Below are 24,876 nucleotides of genomic sequence, written 5' to 3'. Positions count from 1 at the left end.
GATACTGCGGGAGAGCAAGATGGACACTAGCAAAGCAGTTAGGAGACTGTCCAGGTGCACAGGTGGTGCCTCAGGTCGGGATGAAGAGAGGCCAGGGGAAGCAAAGAGATGTGAGGCATATTTTGAAGAATAGCTGACAGGGCCTGCTGGTGGAGCTGGTATGGGAACTGAGGAAGCATGGAAGAGTCCTAGGATTTTTGTTCCTCTTCCAGAGAAGAGGGAGGAAGTTGCTCGGGCAAGAGAGAAGGGAAAAGATGCTAAGATGGTGGCTGCTTGTTCTGTTGTTACCAGTGGAAAAGCCTGGACTGCAGGCGAATCCACCAGCTCCAACTCCTCTGACCCATAACATTCATGCAGTGCGAGCTAGAACCACCAGTAGATGTGGTGTCAGGATGGTGAGGAAGCCCCTGTCCCGTGGCATTTATTTCCTCAATGAGGCGAGGCTGTTACTGTGGAGCGAGCCTGGCTGGTGGGTTCAGGAGGCACAGAACCCAGAAGCAGTGGAGCCAGCCTGACAGTTTAAACCATGCCCTCTCCCTCCATCGCTAAACCATAATTTGCTACCTCCTTAAAAATTCTCCTACTGTGTTAAAGTAATTCTTGCCCTCGAAACAGCTTGCTGTGCGTAGGTTTTTAGATGACTCACTATTACTTATGATGATAATAATGACCCATTTTTACACTTTCACTTTTTATAGGGTAGTCCATATTTCTTCATTCACTCTGGCAGAGACTCAAATAAATGATTCATAGCTGCCATATTCAGGGTTTTCTTTATTTTTATTGTAAAATTTAGACAGAGAAAACTGCACTGGAGGTGTATGTACAGTTTAACAAATAACGCTTTTAAGAAAAGCAAGTTAACCAGAGATACCTCATCCTTCCTCACTCATTCAGTTGACACACGTTGTTTGGAGCATCTCCTGCGTTCCAGGCGTGGAGCTTGGAGCTGGGGCTTCAGATGGCACATTCACTTGTCTTTCGGAACTCCTGGCCTGAGGGGTAGGCAGGTGAAATAGCCATGGAAATGCATCACTGCAGAAGGTATTCAGTAGTTTTACCAGGGAGGTATGCAGCAAGTGCTACCCCCTCTTATTAACCCTTCACAATAACATTGAGAGACTGGAGTTCTATTAGCTTCATCTTATAGATGAGAAGGCTGAGACACAGAGCCATTTAAATGGCAGACCCTGTGAGGAGGGTACAGCTCAGTGGTAAAGCACATGCTTAGTTAGCATGCACGAGATCCTGGGTTCAATCCCCAGTACCTCCGTTAAAAAATAATAATAATTAATTAATTAATTAAATGGCAGACCCCAAGTCAGACAGCTAGACAGTGAAGCCAGCATTCAAACCCATGTCTTCTGACATCAGATCCTAGTTCCTTTTTTCCAACCACTGGACCAGAGTAGCACTGAGGTTACACTGCTGGAGGTTACACTGCTGGAAGTATTATCTGCTGGAGCAGATAATACTTCCTCAATCTTCTGAGGGAGGGAGGGTTGCCTGACAAGCCTGTCGAAGACCCCAGTGGCCCTCGGCCTGGGAATGCCCTGGGCAGGCAGGGAACTTGTTAAGAGTTTGGTGTCAGGCCCTAGAGGTCACTTGGGCCCAAATTTCCCCATAGCCGAAGGAAAGCCCCGGGGTGCTCCCAGTCAGTCTCCACCAGGCTCTTCAGCAGCTCCTCCCCACCCCTGTGCCTCAGCTCTTCTGTTCCCTACACAGGGAACGATGGTGACCTCCTTTCTTCCAGTTCCTGCTCCTCCGTTCCTCTAAAACCTGCCCCAGGAAGGTTGTTCTTTGAGAAGTCCCTGTGCAGTCATGCCCCTCCTTTTGCTTCCTTGCGATCGTCCCCACTGTCTATACCACATTATCTCACCGTCGGTGCACTGTCTCTGAGTGCTCTCCTGCTTTATAATGTAAGCTTTGACCTGGCCATTTCCCCAGAGCTTTATATCATGAGGTCAAGGGAAGTGGTTCCTTTATTTCTCTGGAACTAGCCCTGGAAGAGGGCTGTCAATAGCGTCGACACTTAGGACTTGTGACCAGATGGTCTGCTTCACCAACTGACTCACTGCCTGAGTGAACAAACAGATGTTTCATTTCAACAATGAAATGCTTTCCAGAGAAGCAGCCGTTAAGAGCCAGAGAGGTCAAAGGGAAAATGATGGCCTCCCAGACCCTTTTCACCTCTTTTTCACAACTGTTGCTCATTTGGGGTGGGAGGTTATTCCTGCTGGAGTCCACACTCTGAGAACTGGGACCCTGACCCTTCTCTTCCCTGCACTGTCCTCCCTGCTTCAGGCCAACAGAACCATCTTAAGCACGTGCTCCTATGGTGGAGACCTTTCTGAGCACAAGCTCTGTAGAGAGTGGGGGGAGAGAACTGCTTAACTGGAGCTGCCACGGTGGGCTAACTGGCAAAGTCCTCATGGCCAGAGTCAAGGCTTCACTCCAAGTCGCCCAGGTCCCCCTTACCTCTTATCCTTACCCCACCCCCAAGGTTCCCCTTCACCAAGATCTCCAGCTCATCCTGGCCACTTAGCACAGTGGGCTAAAGATCTCCAGTTCTTCTGAGCTGCCATCTGCACTCATGGTTTCCAGTCCACATTCCAACTCACAGCCTTCCAAAACTGTCTTTTCCTCTTTACCATCTCTGACTCCTGAGCCCATAGGTCTGACCTCAGTGGTTTGCCAGTATTTATGAGATCATTTCTACTTGGCAAATGATTTACATTTAGGAACACAATATGCAAAAGGAAGGTTTTGGAGTGAGACAAACCTGCAGTCGAGTTATGGCTTTGCCATTTTACTCACTTTTGTCTTGGGTCACTTTTAACTTCTTTCAACCTCAGTTGCCTTACCTGTAAAATAGGCCCAATATTTCCTAGCTGACAGGGTCACTGTATGTAATCCCCCTAACACAGAGTTCTCAGTAAGTATTAGCTCCCTTCCCAATAGAATTATTGTGAAGGCTGAGTTAATATTTATGAAATATGAAACAGTGCCTGTCACATAGAAGACATACACAAAAAATAATTTTCCCCTTCCTTTTATCCCCCAAAGAATGAACACTAGTATATCTAAACTCAGTTTGCCTTATACTTACTTCCAAGCCAAGGAATTAAGAATTTTATCTAAATCCACATGCATTTCAAGGAAGGGGCATTTTTGCCACTAGGCTAGAATGTAATTCTTTACTTCTCTTTTTTAAATGTATCAAAAGAAAATTTGAGACTAGAGTGGAATTCGTTCCTAATTTAGGCATTGATAGAAAACTTGCCTCATTTTCAGACAACAGGACCTAGAACACTGTTTCTGCCTGGGTCCCCAAAGCACAGGCTGATGTGAGAACCAGACTCACCAAGAACCCTGTTAACCCTGGCCCTTAGAAGTGTTCAAGACATGTCAAACTCAGGGAATCCAGTATTTTTCAGATTCCACAGAATGTGGAGTCTCTTTCTAAGCTGAAGAGGAATGCTACCTTTCTTTTCAGTGAGCCTTGCAGTCAACTGCCCTTAAACCCACAAAGGGCTAGAACACACATGTCCTTCCACTCAGATTCCTAGGATTGGTCCCAGTATCAGTCATGGAATTAGACACCAGGGCCCTTTTAGAGCTGCCACATCCATGGACTGAAATCGATGGAAAAGACCCCCCAGGTCCAGGTCAGCCTGGCAGCAGGACCACAGTGTGCTGTCTTATTTAATGGAAATATTGCTGGTCTCCAGATTCCTGAGCGAACTCCAAAATGCAGAAATGCCAACATGACCCAGACTGCTCTCCAGGCTCCAGGCCTGTATCTGCCCATGGGTTTCTGTAAGCAAGCCACATGGGCGCTTTGTCCCAAATGAGAACACTCACAAAATAAAGACCCAGAGGTGCTGGGTTAGGAAAATAACCATTTTCTACAGATGACCTTCAGGACCCTTGTTTGAAGGCTTTTGTTCCTACTGGAAATGGGCAGCGACCCTCAAGTAGCTGTTACTCTTTCAGGGGCTCCAAGCCTGTCCGCCGGGTTGGAACGTGGGGCCTGCTTCACCTGCTCAGGCTCACATCCCGGGCACAGCTGCATCAGGAGGGCAAATCAGACACGGTTACCAAGACAAAAAGGAAACACAGCCCCTGCTGAGCACTGCCCCTTCATTCCGTCCAGCCTGCCTATTCTGTGCTGCTGGGCCTGGCAGGGTTGCCTGCCGGTAGGATGTGTGATTTCTGGCACCAGAAGTCAGGAACCCATTTGATTTATTTAGATGCGGTGCCACCGTTGGGTGGGTCTCCTAAGGTTTCTGTGGCTTTCCACTTCGGATTTTCCCTTCACTCCACTCCCTAGAGCCCCTGCCAAGCCTGCCATGCTTCAGCCTGGTCCAAGCCAGCCCTAAGAATCTACTAATTAAAGGTTCTCCTTTGACATCTTTCATGTGGCAATTTACGAAACTCTAAGGCAGGTCCTAATCTGAGGACTTTAGCCCAGGTGTTATGATCTGGTTTGAACATAGGCTTTTGACCCCAAAGCTTTGGGGCACCAATCTATTTCAGAAGTTATCAATCAAAACAGAGAAGTAGGTTGGGCAAGTGCCCTTGGTCACCCCAAAAGATCTACTCTTTGGGCTTCACATCTGCAGTCACTTTGGCCGTGGCTATGTGGTTTTGTCTTCCCCTCATCCTCAGATTCCATCCCCAGCTGTACCCGCCCAGCAACCCCTCAAATTGTAGATGAGCTGCTCCTGGCCCTTAAAGTAAACAGAGCCATGGCACATGGCATTGCTTCCTGTGGTGACTCCATCCCCCTGGCGCTGGGGAGACATGGACAGAGGGCTCCTTGGCATCTCCCCCCAGATGCTGCTCCCTGGGGAAGAGCACCTGCAGATCAGCCCCTCAGGTGATGGAACTAGGCAGCTATTTTCCCCAAAAGCCCGGGAATGATGAAAGTAACAGCGGCTGTCATTTAATTGGGTAGTAATCTGGGAGCCATCCATTGCAGGAAGAGCTTCTCTGCCAGGGATGATTGACTGGGAGAGGCTGTCTGAAAAACCAGGCTGAAAACCCAGTGCTATAATTAGTTTCCCCAGCAAGGGATGCTGTGATTGGTTAGCTATGTCTTCCATAGGAAGGAAGGTCGGAACACAGGGGCTACCTCTGTGCCATCCCTGTCTTTTATGTACCTTCCAAAAATCTCCTCCCTAAATGGCAGCATCCTCCCCACAGTGTGGGGGAGGACAGTAATGACAGTACCCCAGATGTCCTTTCTAATCTTTCCGGGAAATGGTCCACCCTTTGGCACCTCCCCATCTCATGAATTCATTCAGCCTGGCATCAAAGGACCCTTTGCTGCCCATGCTAGAAGCTGCTGACTTGTCCTTCCCCCTGGAGTTTCTGGCTATAGCCTTCATTTCCTCTCCATGGGACATCCTTGTCCAGGCATCACTCCCAGGAATGCTGGACCACTGACCTTTCCCTTGGTCCTCATATCTCTGCTGACCTTTATGTTTCATGCTACCTTGAGAGGTGATCCCTTCCTCTCATCTAAATTCTTCATTCCTTTCCCTCCCATTGGTCCATTCACTTTAACTTCTGCACACACTAAGGGATGGAATTCTCTTCTGGTTATTTACGGGCGGATACTTTTGTGTATTTCACCTAAGTCAACATTTACTGAGAAATTTCGGTGCGCATAAAACTTACATCAGATACCGTACAAAAACACACTCTGTCCCCACCTGTTGCTTCTCATTACTGTGTGCACTTCCATGTTCTGCATACCATAGGTAGTCATCATACCTCGATATCAAAGCCATTACCTCACCTTCGGTTTCAAAAGCTTCTGCTACCAAGCCACGGACAATGTAATCATCCCCCGGAGTCCAGCTTCCTCCCTGCCTCAGCCCCGAGCATCCCCTCCCAGCTCTGAGTCTTCTCATGTCTTTAGTCCCAAACTCCCTCTTCCCTTGGAATCCACCCCATCTCTCATTTGTCCTCATTCCCTTTTGGTCTTTTTTTCTCTCCTTCCTTCTTCAGTTGGAGGGAACTGAGGCACCACATAAATAAATGTCTTTCCCAAAGAAAATATATTTTTGGCTCTGACTAGAAAATCATTTTCCAGCATGAATAACACAACTCTCCATCATTTTACCCTGTCAATTTTTAAGCAATAGCTTAAGCAGCAGTAGGTTGTTCGGGGGCAGCCAGGAAAATGAGCCCTGGCCCAGGAGCCTCAGACTACCGGAAATCAGACAGCAGGCCCAAACGCAGCGGCATAAACTCTCCACTTCCTCTGTTTTTCCTTTCCATTTGGTTTCCATGGTACCCTGTGTTGGGGGCGGGGAGAGCTTCCAAAAGTATTGATTTTTAGGAAAATAAGGAACCAAATTTCAGGATGGCAAAAAAAAAAAAAAAAAAAAAGCATTAAGAAATGCATAAGGGACCAGTCCCTAAGAACTCCAGATGCCTGGCATTGTCAGAAACCCAACTCCAAGGCTGTTTTTGAGGGCACCTCGTTGACTGCCATTTTTTCTTTACTAGGCATCAAAACCCAGAAGAGGTTGCACCTTCAGGACTTGGAAATATTTTCCATCCAACTCAACCCAGAATTGCAATGTCGTGTTTCAGGGACGGAGACTGAGAAACTCCTCTCCTTTAGTGTTTTCTGGGGGTTTGGAGGTTTTGTTTTTTGCCTTGTTTTGTTTGAAATTGTATACTACCCTGTGATGTTTTATTTGCTCTCCTTTAGGTTTTAAGCAGTCCTGTGATTCAGCAAGCCAGCAGGCTTCTCTGAGTCATCTGCATTTTCTGGGTTTCAACGCTGGGACTTATGATTGAAATTCACTAGAAGGAAACAAGCAAGGGCTAGAAACGGGCATGGCAAGCAGGAATGGCCAAAGCTGATGGGCAATTGAGTCTGACAGACCAAACAATGTTGGGAAGAAGGCACAGTTGATCTTCCGTTTCAAGCTCAGATCCCCCCGATTCTGGCACCAGCCTGAGACACCATCTTATGTCTCATCTTTGCAGGACCTTTTAGCTAATTGTCAGCAAATCACGAAATTTTTCTTAGCTAGCCCTAAAGTGGATGCCTTCAAGAGTATTTGCATTTTTATGAAAGCTTCTTGGAGTTGGAATTCATCTCTGTTGGTAACATGTAGTGGGGAGAAGATGGTGTTGGATTTCTAAAATCACACCGTCCAGTGGACAGGCCCAGCCAATAGCATGATGGTGGGGGGAGGAGGTGCAATGGGTTCACGCATCTCCTCCCCCATCGCATCACATGTGCTGTAGCAAAAGGAACAACGTTCATCTCATGGGTAAATCTGTTCCCACAGGTCATTGGGAGGCCCACCCCCTGCCATCTCCATCAGGTATACTTTTCCCAGGCAAAACTGATCTAAGAGCAGGTCTACCTTCCTCTAAAACCTGCCCAATTTTTACCCCTTTATAACCATTTCTTTAACTAAGTCTCCATTTCCTCCTCTGCAAAATGAAATTATGACCAGGGATCATGGAGAAGTTTAACTGGAATAATATGTAACAAAGCACTTGGTAGAGCACTTAGCATAGGGTCTGCAAGAATTTCGTTTCTGAGTCACAAAAAGGTCATTCCTATCAGGTAGCAGAACCATGCATATTAATCCAGTTGCCCTTTTAATCCACTCTCCTCTGGCCCCTCCACCTAGTATCTTCCACTTCTCCACCTGGCAAATGCTGCTTCATCCTCAGAATCCTTCCCTGTCTCCCAACAGAGCTGGCCCTCCCCCTGTTTCCCAGAGCTGGACACATGCCTCCCTTACAACAACCAGCAACTGCTTTGTAATTATCTGTTTACTTTTCCTTCTCCCTCACCTAGACTTTGAACTCTTTAAGGGCAAGGATCAACGCCATGATCTTCTTGTTCAAGTTTATATCTCTGTCACATGCCCAACACAGTACCTAAGATGAACAAATACTTGTCGAGAGAATAAATATATCGATGATAATCTCATTAGCAAGATGAGCGTTCAGTCACTGGTGCTTCGTGGCTCCTGCTCTTTTCAGTGCACGTGACCTGTGCTCAGAGGCAGGAGCTCGTCGGACAAGAAGGCTGTTTTCTAAATCCTGAGAGGGAAAAGGAAGTGGAGATATCTCTTCAGGAAGTAAAAAGGTGCTCGTTAACTTTGTGGCTGGGCCCAAGCTGGAGTGAGAACTGGTATGTCAGCACAGTCCCCAAGGGGCTGGACGTGGGCTGAAGCAGCAGAATGGGGATGGCCAAGAGTGGGACTGAGATGGAGTCTGGGGTCACACACTGCTGCTGCCTGTGGAGTCCTTTCTGTGTGCCCCTCTCTGGGGACCCACGGCCTCACCCGCCCTGTGGCAGCCCTGCAGCCCCACAAGGCTTCCAGGCCTGGCTTTGCCTCTTTGCCATCAGTCTGTGAGCATCATGGCCACCTCACCTGGGCCTCCCTGAGCAGACACTTAGGCAGACATGATGGCTGCCGAGACTACAGCCATCATGCTAATGTCCATCCGTCTGAGGTCATCACCATCAAAGAGCTCCAGTTCTAGAATCTTTCTCCACTGTGGCCGGAGGAAGAGCAATCCCATGTTCCTGATGATGAGCCCGTGGCACTGTAGGACCCACGTGCCTTTTAAATCACTAAGAATATGAAATACTTCCAGTATGACTACCCCATAATGTGTACTTTACTAAACTTCAAGTCTCTGAAAATTAGTGATTTGTGCAGAGTATGTGGCAGCGCTGGCCCCCAATCTCTTAGCAAGACCTTCAAAATTCTCTGCAGAATTACCCCATACTACCCTCCTGGGCTTTTATCTACTCTGGGCAGGTGCCCCATGTCCCTTCTCTCCCACCACCCAGGCCCCTCCTCAGCTCAGAGAAGACCCAGTGGGGTTTTCAACCGATGATAAGTTCTTCCAGGACCTACACTGCATCAATGCTACTGGCATGGAAAACCTCCACACGGCCTCTCCACCCAGCTGTCCGCTTGGGCTGTCAGCTCTAAAGGAAAGCAGAGCCTGGGAGAGAAAACCCTTCTCCTTCACTGCGGCTTTTTGGACAACACTTCACCCTGCCCCTCCCCCTGCTGGCCCTGGTTGGTGGAAGCCCTCTCATCACCTCTGTGGGAGGCAATCTGGGGATCCCACAGGCAGGCAGGTCCAGTGTAGTCTCCGTGGACCCTCCGTCTCCCCCAGCCTTAGTCCAGAGAGACTCATTCCTCTGTCCCCTGTGGTTAAAATAAATCATAAATATGATCAATTATAAAAATGATGCAGTAGAAGGCATACGTGGTCAGAGCTGGAGGGGAAAGGTGGGGGAAAGGTGTGGAATGTGTCCTTTGGCTCCTGGCAGGCTCTGCTGGACGAAGTGCACTATGCTTAACGTCTCTCTTGCATCAGGGCTTGTCTTTCCGAGCATCGCCCAAACCCACTCCCAGGCCCACTCGACTTGAGAGTGTGCGGGGCAGATGTGGAGACAGAACTGAGACCTGCCCATTTGCTTCTGATTGGAAAAGGGTGGGGTGTCTTGGTGTGCCTCACCATTCAGACATTCTTCATGATGCTATTTTTATCAACAGTAATCATTAAATTGGTATCAGATGGGCTGGTCCTGTTCCTCAGCCCGGGGCTGCGTGATGGGACCCAGTGAGTTTTTTCCAGGCAAAAGGGGATGTGGTGTGAGCCTCATTGAATGCATCTCTGGAACCCCAGGCCTCATCACAAACCCCTCTAGCCCTGGACTGTGTTCCTATGGCAATGAGAGCAAGGCTCCTCATTACTCCTGTTTCATTCCTGACCTGCTTCATTTAATAGACATACATTGAGCACCTTCTAAATGCCAGACATTGAACAGGACACTGGGAACTCTCAAAAAATATTATCTCTACCTCCTGAGAAACATGCATTTCACGAGAAGGAGTTATCGTGTGAAGTGACAGCATCTCTTGGGCTGTGCATGGTACAGAGGTGTTGCTCCAGACCTAGTGGAGGGAGGAGTCGTTTAAGTCTGGGCCTCACAGAAAGCTCCATGGAGGTGGTAACACTCAGCCAGGGCTTCAAAGATAGAGTTAAGTGGCTGAAAACATAGGAAAGGGCACCAAGGGCAGAGGCATAAAAAAAAATGGCTCCACGGATCATCCAAAATCCATCTGTGAATTCAGTTCTCACCAAGGGAGCCCCGGGCCACCCCTGCACAGAGCCTCCCCCTGGGAGGCAGCCAGAAAGAGGACCTCAGTGCAGGAGTGCCACCAGCTGGCTCCGGGGCCCTGGCCGTTCTGAGTCTGGTGTCAGAGTTTGGCCCCTGAATGGGACCCAGCAGCGAGGGTTGGCCTGTCATGGGTTCAGGGATTCAGGATGTTGAAGTTAGATGTGGGTGCTGTGATTGAGAACCTAACTCCTGAGTGAGAACTGAGGCCTCTCACTAGACACAGGAAACCAGGATGAGTCGTTACATGGAGACTAAGAGCAGAGTTTTCTAGATTCAGAATCTTTCAGTCGGGATTATACTTCTTTTAACTGAATGCATGGAAATTCAGGGTGAAATTGAACAGAAAACCAAAGTGGGCATAACAGGAAAACGGGGAGAGATGTGGTACGGAATGATGGCACAAAGTGCTTTTGCAGATGTTGCCAGCAATCCAGGGCTTGGCGCTCTGGTTTTCATTTCCTCTGCCCAGACCTTCCAAACCCCGCCCCCGCCAGTCACATGGAGGCCCCGGCACAGGCCCGCAGGCTGCCAAGGTGTCCCGGAAGGGCCTCCTCCCCTGGCTGGTGGCCAGCTGGAGGAGCCTGGGGCCACCTGTCTGGTCAGGAGGCTCTCTGCTGTGGGCCTCTGGAGCCAGGGCTGGCTTTCTTTGTGGTCTGACTAAAGTGACAATGAAATTAATGGGATCCTGATGCTATGACTGAGGCCATTTCCCTGTGTCTCCAAACAGGAGTGAGAGAGGAAATGTCGTTAGGACGCCAGGAAGCTTTTGAAATTTTCAAGAGAGACCACGCTGACAGCGTTACCATTGAAGACAACAAACAGATTCTGAAGCAGAGGTAAGGCTGGCTCAGAGAGCAGCTGGTACTCCATGGCTTAGCCGGGCCGGCCTGGAGAGGACTTGCTACTCTGTCCTCCCTAATCTGCCCAACCTGATCTCTGAAAGAAAGGCACAGCGGATATGCAGTCTCATGGTGAGTTACGTCCTGCCTGGTCCAGTTCTCCTCCATATGTTAAGCCCCATCACCCTAGTCGGGTGAGCCACGTTAGAACAGGGGCTGTTACTGACAGCCCTGTGTGTGCAGTTCTCACATCTTACATTCATATGTTCATTCTCATCAGCCTGTGACTCTCTTGCTATTTCACTGCTCCAGAGGCAAGGGGAAAAAGTCTACAAACCAAATGACAAGTCTTAGAACTCGAGGCCCTCCAGCTGCTCTGGAGAGCAGTCCTGCTCTTCTGGGTCAAAGGAAGTGTACACACACACATCCTGCGACCAGAGGCCACTGGGGTGTCCTCCAGGCTGAAGGCAGAACAGGCAGCACTTCCTGCTGACCAGCTGTCTAGCAAGCCCGTGTCCCAGACCCTCTAGAAAAACAGTAGTGGTACATCATTTGTTCCAGCTAAACCGTGAATTCAATGCATGTCCTCAAACCGTAGCAAACAGAAAGACTGCTGGATGTGTGGGCCTAGAGTTCACGAGAGAGAGTTCTAGACTATAAATGCCCAGATGTCATCCATGACTCTAGAGCTTACACAGTACATATTCAAAAACTCTTTGTTGAACCAAAATGAGATACAGGTTTGAGAGTCATATGTTTATAAATGCTTCAAGGAAACGTGAGAGGGGACGAGCTCCCTCAGGAGAACACGTGGGAGTACAAGGGCTGGGAGGCCTGAACCACAGGGAAAGCTTTAAAGGAAAGTAGGGGGCAGGGAGAAGGGTGGCCGTGAGCGAGACCGAGAAGGAGAGACAGAAGAGCAGGAGAAGCCGAACGCGGGCTATGAGTGAGCAGATGAATGAAACAAGGAGCGGGGAGCAAATCAAGTGAACCTAGTGGAAGCTGAGGACTCTGTCCCTGGGAGAATGGAATATACACCTCTACACAAATTTTAGCCTATGAAGCCAGGGGATTCACAGACCTCATGCTTCTCTGTGTATAAGCCATGGGTTTTCAGTAGAGTCTGGTGGACGTGTTGGGGCAGGACACCTTGTCTGTCTGAAGATAAGCATATCAAGTCAGATGACAGCTGCCTCTTCCAGCAGCTTCCAAAGAGCCCTCAGCTGTGTCCGTACCTGAGGCTTCGTAGCTTAGACCAGCACCTCATAACCCTGGCTTCATATTAAAATAACCCACTAGAAGCTACCAAAGCCTGGGTCTGACTCCCCAGATATTCTAATTGAATGAGGTAGAGCCTGAGCTTCCATTTGTTTCAATATTCCAACATGCAACTAGGTTTGAAAACCACTGGCTTAAAGAGACACCTTGCCCAGAGACCTTGAGATCCAGAACCTTGAGGGAAGAGCCTCAAAACTCCACAGGTTAAGGTGACTCTCTTGCACACTCAAGTTTAAGAACCACTGGCTTAGAAAGAACATAATACTTAATCTTCCTTGTTCTTGAATTGGTGTGGCTCCTGGTTCGGGTTTGTACCCTTGAGTTTAGGTCCGTTTCCAGCCAGGATGGGTGGCAGGGATGAGGATGCTGTGGTCTTTGGAAGCCTTCTAATACAGAGCTCACTTCAGACAGTAGAGTTCTGACAGCCCATAGGACAAATGGGCTTCTGGGTTTAAACATATCTAAGCCACACAGGATGAGCTGGTAATCATGGAGGTCTCATCTTCCTTATGGCCATAAAGCCAGGGAATTAATGAAACTTGCACAAAGCTTCCCCCTAGAAAGAGGTTTTCCCAGCAGTAAATCAGTCTTTTCAAATCAAATGAAAAGTCAGGAGACCAGCCCACATTTTAAAAATGTCTACATCTGTTTAATGTTACCAAATATTAAAGGAATATTTGGTACTGGGGAGCGTAAGCCAGGACCTACTCTTCTCAGGATTAGAACCTTTGTTTGCATTCAGGGAGAGTATTCAGATATTACATGCTCATAACTGCTTATGGCAGAAGACAAAGAGAAATGTTTTTATATGAAAACAAATAACTACAACAAGTGCTCCTATAGTGACATCAAAATAAAGCCTGACTTCCATGCCTCCATCACTTTAGGAAACAGTCTGCAGTGACCCTGATCCTAGCACACATTTGTTCCCACTCCCTCTAAAGACCAGGAGCACCATGTGGACCATCTGTGGGAAGACTGACCCGTCTTAGGAATACAGACACGCACCAGAGGGGTGACATTGAATCACTGTTTCCTAACTCTGCTTCTTCTTAGAAAGTCTCACCTTTCTAATAGCCCTCAGCCACCAGGACCCACCGGCCTGGACTCACATTTTATTTCCTACTTCTCACATCAAGTAACTAACTCTGCTGTCTGATGGCTCTGATGTTGAGTCATCATGCTAGAAAAGTCCACGAAAGAGGGGCTGAGGATTAATTACCTCCACACTTGAGCCTTGGGCCAGCTCAGCTTCTAAGCCCAAATATAGGGATTCCTGGCAGCCCAGATCCCTCCTAATTCCCTCAGCTCCCCCAGAGTGCAGGAGTTGATTTAGAGTTGCAGGAGGGGGGATCAACGGCTCATACATCAGTGCTACTTAAGAGAAGGAATTCCTTCCCCTTTTCGCCTGCATCCTTTGCTGCCCCACAGGGATTTCCAGCATCTCTCAGCTCTGGCCCCCAGTCTGGGGAAAGTTGTGCTGCCTGCCTGTGACAACAGAAACAAGATGTTGGCACATTAAGAGGATATTTGCCCTTTGGTGAACTAGGGCACATGAGCCAATTCTTACGCCGGATTTTTCAATAGAAGACAATTCAAGTAGAAATACAATTCAGAATCACTGCCTTTTTCAGACATGACTCGTCCTTATAGTACATAATAATGTGAAGAGAGGCTGGAAGCGCCACGCTTGGCAAATTCCAGGGCCCTGGCACCACACAGCTAACTTTCTTTTGTGGCAGCTCTTTCCTACAAACTGAATCCCCTGTCACAGAGTCCCATTAAATAACAAAAGAATAAATAAATGGGGAGATTAGCTGCAATTGGAAATGAAGGCGTTGATAATGTGAACTAAACCGAGCAAAGCCCCCTTCCACTCAGCTGGATCCTTCAGACAGAGAATAGAGCAACAATGTAACACCAATGGGAAAACTGGAGAGGGAGTGGCAAGAAATCTCGTGGCACCATCTGGAAATAACGACCATGCCCTGGTTCCTATTAGATTGCAATTTTAACCTTTATTATTTTTCTCTTCTGTTTTTTGGTATTTACATCTTGTCTCCTGAACCAGAATTATGAACTCTCAGAGCAGAGATTAGGTTAGAATCTTCTCAACCTCCCCACGGTTTTTAAAACAGTGCTGGCCACAAAAATGCTACTCAAAAAACACCTTTTTTTTTTGCTTGAGAATGACAATTTGAAATTGACTTTGAGAAATCTTAGCAACCAAGCAAACTGCGTGAGAACACACCCTAGAAGTAGGAGGACGTGGGGAAGCAACCGCTCAGGAGGAGATGAGAGCGGGCAGGCATCTTGATGGGGGAGCCAATACAGAAGGGATGTCGACATTTTTAAAAAGTGTAAAGGAAAATGAAAGATGGGTCTTCATCACAATGTGACAGAGGCAGCCAAGGTACCCTGTCAGGGGCCAGGTCTTTCTGATGCGGAAGGGTATTGGATGTCCACTCTATGAATAATCAACATATTGAGTTAATTGTCCAAGACAAGAAGACCAGGAAAGACTGAAATATGGGGAAGAGCCCAAAGGCAGGTAGCATGAATGCAGGGGACCAGGTAGGCAGTCTCTGAAGTGGTCTGAGGGAGAGACAGCAACTCCTTCTCAGGGCAGAGTCGGGTGAAGCTTGGTCGGGGATTAGGGTGGGTACTGAGGACGCAGAATGGGCGAGGTCCCAGGACTGAGTGCAGGGACTAAGGGAGAGGGGCAGGGGATAGTGTGCAGGTTACTGGCGTGAGCACATGGGTGAGTCGGCGCCGTGAAGTGAGAGGAGGAAGGATGGGAGGAAGGTAGGGAGATCTTCAGGGGAGGTCATCAACTCTGCTCTGGACACAATGGATGTTAGTTATCTGCAGAGCATCAAATAGGCAGCTGGATAGTGAGGGGAAGGAAATAAAGCAGGACCAAGATGGAGATGTGGGAGGTGTCTGTGGAGATGGCAGATAAAGGCACTGGCATGAATGGAATGTGTAGAGAGAATAGGTGAAGTGAGGAGAGAGCCTAAGACAAGACCCTGACAATGACCAACATCTGAGGAACAGGCTGCAGAAGAGGAGCTCAAAAGGGAGACTGAGAAGCAGCAGCTGAGAAGAGAGGGGTGAAACAAGGAGACAAGTGATGTGCCGTGGGAGGCAGTGGAAGAGAACTGGCAGGGTCAGGAGAGGATGGGGAGAGACGAGAGTTAAAATCAAATTGGCCAAGTGTTGACAATTAATGAAATACAATGGTGGGTATGTGAGAGTTCATTCTATTATTCTCTCTATTTTGTTTTCCCTGTGCGGACAGAGCCACACACGGTGCCTGGCGCATGGTGGGTGCTGTTGGGTGGGTGAAGGTTGGATGTCCCAGGAGCCAGGCTTGTGAAGGGACAGCCAGGACACTTCTCCCTTCCAAACCCAGGCCTTGCCCCAAGGTGGATATTTCTCTGTGCAGGTGAACAGAGCAGCCGGTCAGCCCCCACACTTGGACTGCCCCCAGCCCTGCCGCACTCCCCAGATTGAGCCATGCAGTGCGAGTCCCCAATAGAAATGCATGGGCACCAGGATTAGTAGACCCTTGGGGGCTCACAAGGGTCCTGATTGAGTCTTGGAGCCTTCCCCCATCCCTCCTCCAGGTGCAGCCTCCTCCACAGCCAGCAGTGGCCTAGGAGGCTGTCCAGGAGGGCAGTGCGGCTTCAACCACCTGGGACACCAGTTGTTCCTCTGAGCCATGTCCCTAATTGGAATGTGCCCCTTTTCAAGCTCAGGACTCAGGAGGCTCCCCATCCAGGAGATCAGAACTTAGGCTGGGGCAGGAGGAAGGGGAGGGCATGGGCTGAGGGAGATGGGCTGGGAGGTGTGGAGCTGCGGGCGGGCAGGGAAGAGGGGCAGAGGTGCGGGGCTTCTCTCTCATCTCTCCCGCGCCCTCTACCCGCCACCCTTTCTCCCTCAGGGCTAGGCTTCCTTAGGCAAGAGTTTGTCTTGACAACCAGAAATCAGGAAAACACGTGGGTGGGGTGGCCTGGAGTGGTGACAGCCACAGAGTGAAGGGAAAATGGTCTCACTGAGACGGGACAGCCCTCAGCCCACACCTCTTCAGTGGGAAAGCCCTTTTTAGCTCAGCCTTGGCTGCAGAGGAGAGACTGGAACAGCTCGTGGCTTCCCCCGCAGTGTCTGCCAGCCCTGGGGCAGGGCAGCTCTTGAGAGCGCGTTGACCACAGCACTGGGCAGCTCCCCTGCCATTTTTCTGCCTTCCCCAGCACATCTGGGCACCGCGGCGCTGCGGGAGGGGCTCCATCGCAGGCCTGTCGGGCTTCTCTGAGCAGTGGAGACGGCCCACCCTGCTGGCAGGATCTCCCCTCTCTAGCTCTGCTCTAGTTTCCTCTAGCATTGACATGAATTTCAGCAGCTTTGCAGCCTTGCTCTTGTATTTTCCTTATTCCCAAGAATCTAAAGCTTCCAGAACTCTATGGAGCAGGCAGTAAAAGGGGTCATTCACTGAGCAATGAAGGACTATCAAACCCCTTGAAATCCTAGGTACTGGGGATGGACAGTGACCATCAAACAATTAGAGTCCCCCACTTGGCAGAACCTAAAGTATGAAGAAGGCATGAAGCCACTCATCTGAGTGGCCTGGATCAACCTCAGATTCTGTCTACCGAATAGACAAAGGTCAGCGTGAGCCCCCGGAGCCCAGCACTGTGACCTGCGTGTGATAGGAATGTTTGCTGAACTGAATTCAGTCTGAGTGGCATCCGAAGGGATTGCACTGCTCTCTGCAAGGTGACAAGCCCCAGCTGAAGAGAGGGTATGCATGATCTGCCATGAGCCTGAACACCCTTAATAAGGAGCCAGGGATGGAGTCCCAAGAAATCTAAAACTGAGAGAAAATTTAGCCCCCTTCCCTGGAAACTTCCTGTCTGCAGTCACACGCCAAGCAGACACATTCGGAAAATAGCAGTGACATAATTCACACTTCTTTTCCACCAAGCCCAGAGCATTCATGGCACTCTGGCCTTTGCTTATGTTGTTCCCCTGCCTAGAATGCCTTCTTCTCCCTACTTCTTCTAACAAAACCCTATGCAACTGAAGCATTTATGGAGGAAACAATATAAACATCTGGGTTGTGACAATGAATGTATGTATGTTCATGTATAACTGAAAAATTGTGCTCTACGCTGGAATTTAACACAGCATTGTAAAATGACTGTAACTCAATAAAAAAATGTTTTAAAAAAGTATATATAACATCTGGGATTTACTGGGACCAAGAAAGATTGGGGGATTTGGGAGAGGGGAAGAGAGGAGATAGTTAAAATCAAATCGGCCAAGTGTTGACAATTAATGAAATAGCATGGTGGGTATGTGAGGGTTCATCCTATTATTCTATTTTGTGAATTTTGGGGAATTACCATAATAAAAAGCTTTCTAAAAGCTCTATGCATCCATAAAACCAGCTCAATCCCACCTTGTGCGTGAAGCTCTCCCAACGACTCCCCACTCGTGGACAGGCCCCTCCCAGGTCAAACTCGACTCACATGGGCAGTGTTCTCCACAATAGCACAGTGATTTACTGTAACCGTATATTATGTATTTGTTTCATAGCTTTTCATGTGCCTTTTAAATTTTGTGGCAAAAAGAAGGAAAAGCAACTAACACTTCCTAAGGGCCCACTGTGCGTCGGGGACAGGACTGTGTGTTTTTCATAGAGGCCACTTCCTACATCTCTTCTCCAGCACAAAGTTGGGTCTCAGGGTTGTCACGAATACCTTTTGGAAAATATAGAGTACTCATTAAGTAAACATCAACACAACCATCTGCTGGACTAGTAGGCAGCCAGCTAAGATAATGGAGAAGTTTTTAATAATGCAGGAAAAGGACTTAAAATGCTAAGTGAAAAAAAAAATCAAAGCACAAAATCAGGTATACGGTCTGATCTTAACCCTATACAAACTGGATAGAAAAAAGACTGGATGGATCTCAAAATGTGCTTACTTCTGGATAGAGGATAATTAGCAATTCTTTTTCTTGTTTTTATATTTTCAAAATGTGGTTTAACATCATATATAACATGAGTAAGAAAACTTTTTCTGGAAAAAGCCACATAGTAAATGTGTTCGGCTTTGCGGGACATATCGTCTCTGTCCCATCCACATAGCTCCTCCCATAGCTGTGTGAAAGCGGCTGCACACAGTCAGCAGATGAGTGCGGCTGTGTCCCAGATACGACTTCCTTTACAGAATCTGTCTCATGACCAGCCACAGTTTACTGATCAAAAAAAAAAAAAAAAATCAGAAAAAAAAAAAGGTCCTTTAAGGATTCTCTGACTATAAGATCTTGGTACTATGATTAACAGCACAGTACAGAAGGCTTACAGCCGTGCTTTATTCCAGAACGACTGTATCATAAAACGCTAAAAATCAAACCTCACAAGTCAGAGAATATGAGAAAGATATTCTCTGCTAGAGAGACAAGCAAAAGTTCACGATACCAGTAATTAATGCAAATTTATCTCTACTTTTAAGCCTAATATATTTCATTTATTTACATTTTCTTTTATGTCTTTCAGTGAAGTTTTATAATATTTTAGAGACCTCTTGGAAATCTCTTATTTTTAAAGCATAATTTAGAGTGAACAGAGAAGTTAAGCCCTCATTTCTCTTTTTTTTTACCCCTCTAGATTTTCTGAAGCAAAGGCCCTGGGAGAAAGCATAAATGAAGCAAGAAGAAAAATTGGTAAGCAGATGATATTCTGTGAGCCTCTTTCACAGGCCATTTTCCTGGTGAAAATCAGGTCATGATGTGCCTCCAAATAGCCGGGAGGGCAAACTTTAGGAGCACTCTGCCCAGGATGCTGCTTTGAGAGCACCTCTCCTTGGAAGTCTGTCATCTCTCCTACCATCCATCAGAAAAACCACTTTCTTTTGTCTAGAACTTGAACTTTTCCTCCTCATGCAGGCCTGTGTCCTAGCATCCCAATGAGGAAGCTTTGCTTTTCCCAGGCTGTTTTCCAGCAATAGCTCAACCAGTCGTTAACTGCAATTACAGCGACATTTCACATGTTCAAGTGCAGGGGGACACTTCTACACCTCCCAGAGATTATACTTCGCATTTTTGGCCCAGATGCACATTTTTCAGCACCTCAGTAAGCCAGTAAGAGGATGAGAAGCAAAAAGGAGTCCTTGTGCCTTCCCAGGGCATGGGCTGCCCAGCAGGGCTCTCCCACTTAGGTGAGCAGCCCTGGAAAGTTGAGGTTAAGGCAAGAGGCAAACTCGATAAAAGTATTTCTCAGACCTTTGTTAAAGTGAGAGGAAAATGTTTCTTTCCCCCCAAGCTAGAGGACACAGAGAAACCTGTCTCCCAGGCTGGGGCAGCTTCACAGAGGTGTCCCTTGTGGCTTTGTCTCTGTGCTGGGGAAGGCAGGAGTTACCTGGTCACAGCCGTGCCCCTCTTGTCCTCACCTTTCTCCCCTCATAAGTGAGGGCAGGACAGAAGCCACTATGAATGTCTCTTCTGGCTCTTCCTAGAGTATAGAAGCTCACAGCAGCCTCAGGTAATTTTGCTTGGGGAAACAGGAGCGCCACGTTCTCTCCCGTGGCCTGAACAGAAATAACTGAGGCCGCCAGGCCCTGAGCCATGCCCAGCACCAGGTCAAGAATCTCTAGAGTCTCAGAGGTTCTTGACCTAAGGTCTGGGATCTTGGATGGGGGAAAAAATGCACCTTTATTTTCACTAACCTCTAAGTGCAGTTTAGCACTACCGCCAACGATGAATGTCGGCAGCAGACCGCAGGAGAAGTAGCAGCACCTGTCACCAGTGGAAATTACAGACATTTTCATTTCACAGCACAGTTGGCAGACATCATAAAATATCTTTTATACTCATCAGTACTTCAAAATTACAGTAGTTATTAGACTCGCCAGTAGATCTTATTATTTAATGCATTTATATAAAAAGCACAGAAATATTACTATATCACAAAAAAATTTTTAGAATTTTGATAACTATTTCAGTATAGTTGGTTTCTCTTAAAATCCTGTGTAAAACTCCTTTCTTGGCCTGAATTCCCAAGACCCCTAAAATACATGAAAAAAAATTAGGGGTCAGGAGTGTGTGTATTTTTCCAGAGATTAATATCCATAGGTGATCTGATTCTCAGAGGGGTCAAGTGACCCAAACCAATAAGGAGGGAAGGGGAAGCAGGTTTCCGTGGGTCCAGAGCTGACAGGTCAGAGCCTTCTGACTTGAAGGATCTAATGGTCTGTTTTCATCCTTGGGGAGAAAAGAGGGTAACACCTTTTCTGAACTGTTTCTCCCTAGAAAGTGATATAAAGTTTTTGCTCTTGAAAAATAACTCTCTAAACCAAAACAAAACTGTTCCCACACTAATGAAATAGATTAATGGTGGAAGGCACCAATGGCTTATACAAATAGACTTAGTTTTTCACTCTGAGTACAATGGGTCGTTGTCACAAATAATTCTAAATTCGCCGTCATTTTGGTGCATACGTTGTTGCATAGTTTTGGATCCATACGTTGACGGATCGAATTTGCCACATTCTTGGGATTAGGCCACTAGGAGGCTGCACTCCAGCTGCTCAGGTTGTGCCCTGCCCAGAGCAGGGGTGGGGGTTGTGGGGACTGGAATGGTCTCCCAGAGAGGATGTCTGTAATTCACGCACCAAGGGTCTGGATAGACTAGAAGAGGCCCTGGGCAAGCAGACCTTTGTTTTTTTCTGAATAATAATAAGTAGGGTTCATACCAACGCTGAGATTCAAACATTTATTGCTAACAAGAAAGTGGCTGCTAGTTCAGTGGTGCAAATAAAACCAATGTCACTCTTACTTCACTTCATGCAAATAGTAGACAAAGGCCCATCTCCTGGCCACCCATCGTTCAAATGTGCTCTCCATTCAGGGGCACCCAGGTGAGGGGATCGCTGAGGCTCAGCCCCACTACTCAACCAGCCACTCAGTGGTGCTTGGCCATGGGGAGTAGCCACCCCATCACTGCATCTCAGGCAGGAGGTTAAGATTAAGGAGGTGCAAGGTGGAGCACATATTTAAAATTTCTGAGGCAACCTTGAAGGAAACTGGTTTCAAGAGTTTTGTGACATTACTGAGTGTGTTTTTCCTGGGGAGAAATTAAGTCAAGTGGAATTTTTGTTCCCCAAACAAGTACTTTAGTGAATCTAAGGGTCAGGAGGTGGGAGCATGGCACAGATATACCATGCTATGCGTGGGATGGTGACTCAGCTCCGCTCCCAGACTGAGCCACATCGTGCCTCCAGACCCCAGGGCGGGAGGGAGATGCTATGGCATGCACGTGTGCTTGCCCAGCAGAGAGGAAGTGGAAGCTGTATTTGTGAATTACACATCAACCAGTCCATATGCTTTGAGTTCAGGCTGCCACTGTCTTCTCAGGCAATTTGATTTTTCTCTGATAATTGTGATCTAGAGCTGTCACTTGAATTTCATTTTTAAAAACCCCTCAAGGCTATTTATTCGGGAGTGACCAGATAATATCTGATTTTTACATGGCGTCTTCAGTCAACCAAATCTTCTATATTATTTCCTTTTCTTACAACAAGCCAGCCCAAACTAGGTAGGTGAAATTCTTGCCACAGACTCCTTTTTTGTTCTCTGTACATTGTTTACATCAATCCTGATGTTGAAACAAGTTGAAATCAGGAAGAACTAAGCAATTCAGAATCTATGTGAAAAATAATGAAGTCTTTGTTTTGGAAGAGAGAACCATGTTCATTGCATTTGCCTGTCCTGTACACAATAGCATTTAGGCTGTCTTCTGTCACATGGGGTATTTTTTAGACACGTTCACAGATCCCCCTACCTCCATTCATCTTACCTCTAAAAGTGCCACTGAGCCCAAACTGTGGGAAAAGAAATAGACTGCCTCAGGGGCAGTGGCAGAAACTGGGCCATTTTTCACTTATGGGAATCCTGACGTTGGTTTTCCTACATCAGTGTTCTACCCCGGCAGCATTGTCTTTTGCAGCAAAGGACGATGAATGGCCGTTCTTTGGCGCAAAGCCCCCTCAACCAGTCCAGGAGCCAGACGCTTGGGGGGCAGGTGAAAGAGTCTGATGAACACATCCTGGCAGCTCTTCATCCTCCGCAGACCCCTCCAGGCGTCAGCAAAAACACAGGACACAGGACGCCACACAGAAGGCTTTTCACCACAGAGCCCGGCAGTGACCACTTCAGAACTCACAGGAAGTGTAATAGAAGTGGCTGTTAGTGAGCGGTAAAGAAAAAAACCCAAACACTAGACAAGCTAACAGAGCATTCTGGAAGTCTTATTTCTCCTACTCCACATTCAAAGAAGGACACACTCACCCCCCACAACCCACCATTTGAACTGTACCCTTTTAAGAGATGTTTCTCTCGTACATTTGGGATTTGAGAAAATCATGACTCGGATCTGGGTCTCTATCAGAAGAATACATGGGGCCATTTTTCAGTTTTGTGCTTTTTCTGTACTTTAATCTTCTGCTGAGGTTTACTTCCAGACCTACCTCGTGCACGTTGGCTTCTAGTATCTTACCCTGCATAAGGGAAAGACCACACGCAGATCATCTTGCTAGGCTGTGGAGACTAGAATCAGTATATCCGTTTGTTACTCTGCTGTCACCCACACCAGTTTCATTGAGCACTGACTGTGCCGCGCTGAGAACTTGACACACATTCTGTCACTTAACCTTCGCAGAGAAGAGCCGTTACCTCGAAAGGGGTGTGGCCATATGTCATAGATTTTAACATACATAAACTTTACAATCTCAACACCTCTGAAATCAGGAAACATTTGACCATCCACTTGGCCATGTTTTTGCATTTTAAAAATCTCTGTAATGAGAATGAGTCTTACAACTGATGTAGTCTAGATTCTATGAGATATAGTATTATTGTTATTTTGCAGATTTTTTAAAAAATGAAGTTTCAAGGAGGTTGCCTACTAACTGGCCAAGTTGGAATCAAAATCCATTTCTGTCCAACTCCATGGCTTTTAAATACAATATACTGCCTCCATAAATTCAGGTTTATCTGACTCTGCAATTTTATTCTGAGTTTAATATTTCTCTAGGCTGTTACTCAGTTTTCCCTTTATCTGATATGCCCAACAAAAGGCTCAGACTAGACCCTAGCTCATGCACACGTAGCCCAAGAAGATGAAAAGGGTCTTTGTAACACAACTCATGGTAGGTCACCTTTGCACAGTAGGGCTCAGTTGCGGGGGCGAGTGGGGTCTGACACCCAGCCTGCCCTGGTTCTCACTCCTTGTGCCCTGGCCTGAGGGAGGGGCGCCTGTTTCTAATTTGCAGAAAGGTGCACCATGGGCTTGCAGCAGCCCTGGTAGGATTCAGCGTCCCACGCGGGTTTCAACTATCATTTTCAGTGGTTTGGAAAACAGAATAGAAGTGTTGTATTTTCAGGCTGTATACAGTTCCAGCTGAGTGGGTTTACTGATGCTTCAGAAAATATGCGAGAATTCAAAGCAGAAGCTCAGATGAGGTTTAGTAGTAATGGGTGTAATGAAGTACTTTTGCTTAAGGACCAAAACCAGCACCGGTAAATCGGTCAGAGAATGCCCGATTAAGGGCAGGCATAGAAATCATCAGGGACCACAAAATAAAAATATGTTACCATAAAGTGAAAGAATGCTGTGTTCTCAAAAGTAAAAAATGCAAAAGTCAAGACCTCTGCCTTTCACTCTGCCCAGCATTCCCGTGTGTGCGCTGCATGTCCTTGGTAACTCTGCCTCTCTACAGGAAGAGAGGTGGCTCAGAGAAAAGCAGCTAAAGTCGTGGTGGGAAAGTTACCAGGCAGATCTCTTCCTTTATTAAGTAATTCACCACATTTATTTGAAATAATAAGCTTTGCTTGTGCATTAGATTATTTAGTTTGATTTTGCTTAATTACACTTATCCCCCCCAAATCAGTTAATTTGTGTTGTTTGTATTGGCCAGGATGTTTGGCTGTAAGCATGAAAGGCATTTATTGTCTCATGTAACCAGGAAATCCAAGGAATACAGGCGACTTCAAATTCACCCTCTTCCCCGTCCTCCGGTCTCCCTCCTCCAGTCCCCCTCCTTCCCCCTCTTCCCCTCTCTCAGTGCTCCCTGACTAGGTTCTCTGATAACTTCTCCACATTTAGTGGGAAGGTGCCTCTGAAAGCTCTAAGTTTACGTGTGGATTCATGATCCCAGGAAACAGGGTCTTTCCCAGCAACATTGGAAAAGTCCCTGGAGGGAAGAATGACCAGCCTGGCTCAAGTCACATGCCCCTCCCTGAAGCAGTCCCTGCATCCAGGGGAGTGACACGCTCTAAGTGACTGGTCTTGGATCCTGTGCCCACTCTGCATGTTTTAGCCCATCTGTTCCATGTAAGCTGAACAAGATTTTTAGGAAATTGAAGATGTATCTTTCACCAAAGGAAGAAATGCTGGGCAGACAATTATATTCACTACATGCCTTTCAGAAATTGATCTGTGGCTTGAAACAAGATCAAGATACATCTATAAAGGAATGGATAATAGTTCCTGTGAGAGAGCAT

At 47.3% G+C, this 24,876-nt stretch overlaps 1 protein-coding gene across 4 annotated transcripts in view; it reads left to right on the top strand.

Annotated features, from left to right (window-relative positions):
- The window catches only part of KIF6 (kinesin family member 6), a 298,810-nt gene that overhangs the window by 207,514 nt on the left and 66,420 nt on the right, over positions 1-24,876 (top strand). For all 4 annotated transcript variants that reach the window (XM_074348648.1, XM_074348650.1, XM_045509275.2 and 1 more), the window contains 2 exons: positions 10,923-11,031; positions 18,986-19,041. In XM_074348648.1, the coding sequence (XP_074204749.1) occupies positions 10,923-11,031; positions 18,986-19,041 (165 nt within the window). The remainder of the gene's footprint in view (positions 1-10,922; positions 11,032-18,985; positions 19,042-24,876) is intronic.

This window comes from Camelus bactrianus, chromosome 20 (genome assembly GCF_048773025.1).
Source record: "Camelus bactrianus isolate YW-2024 breed Bactrian camel chromosome 20, ASM4877302v1, whole genome shotgun sequence".
Lineage (NCBI taxonomy): Eukaryota > Metazoa > Chordata > Mammalia > Artiodactyla > Camelidae > Camelus > Camelus bactrianus.
This window is presented reverse-complemented; position numbering and strand designations above follow the sequence as displayed.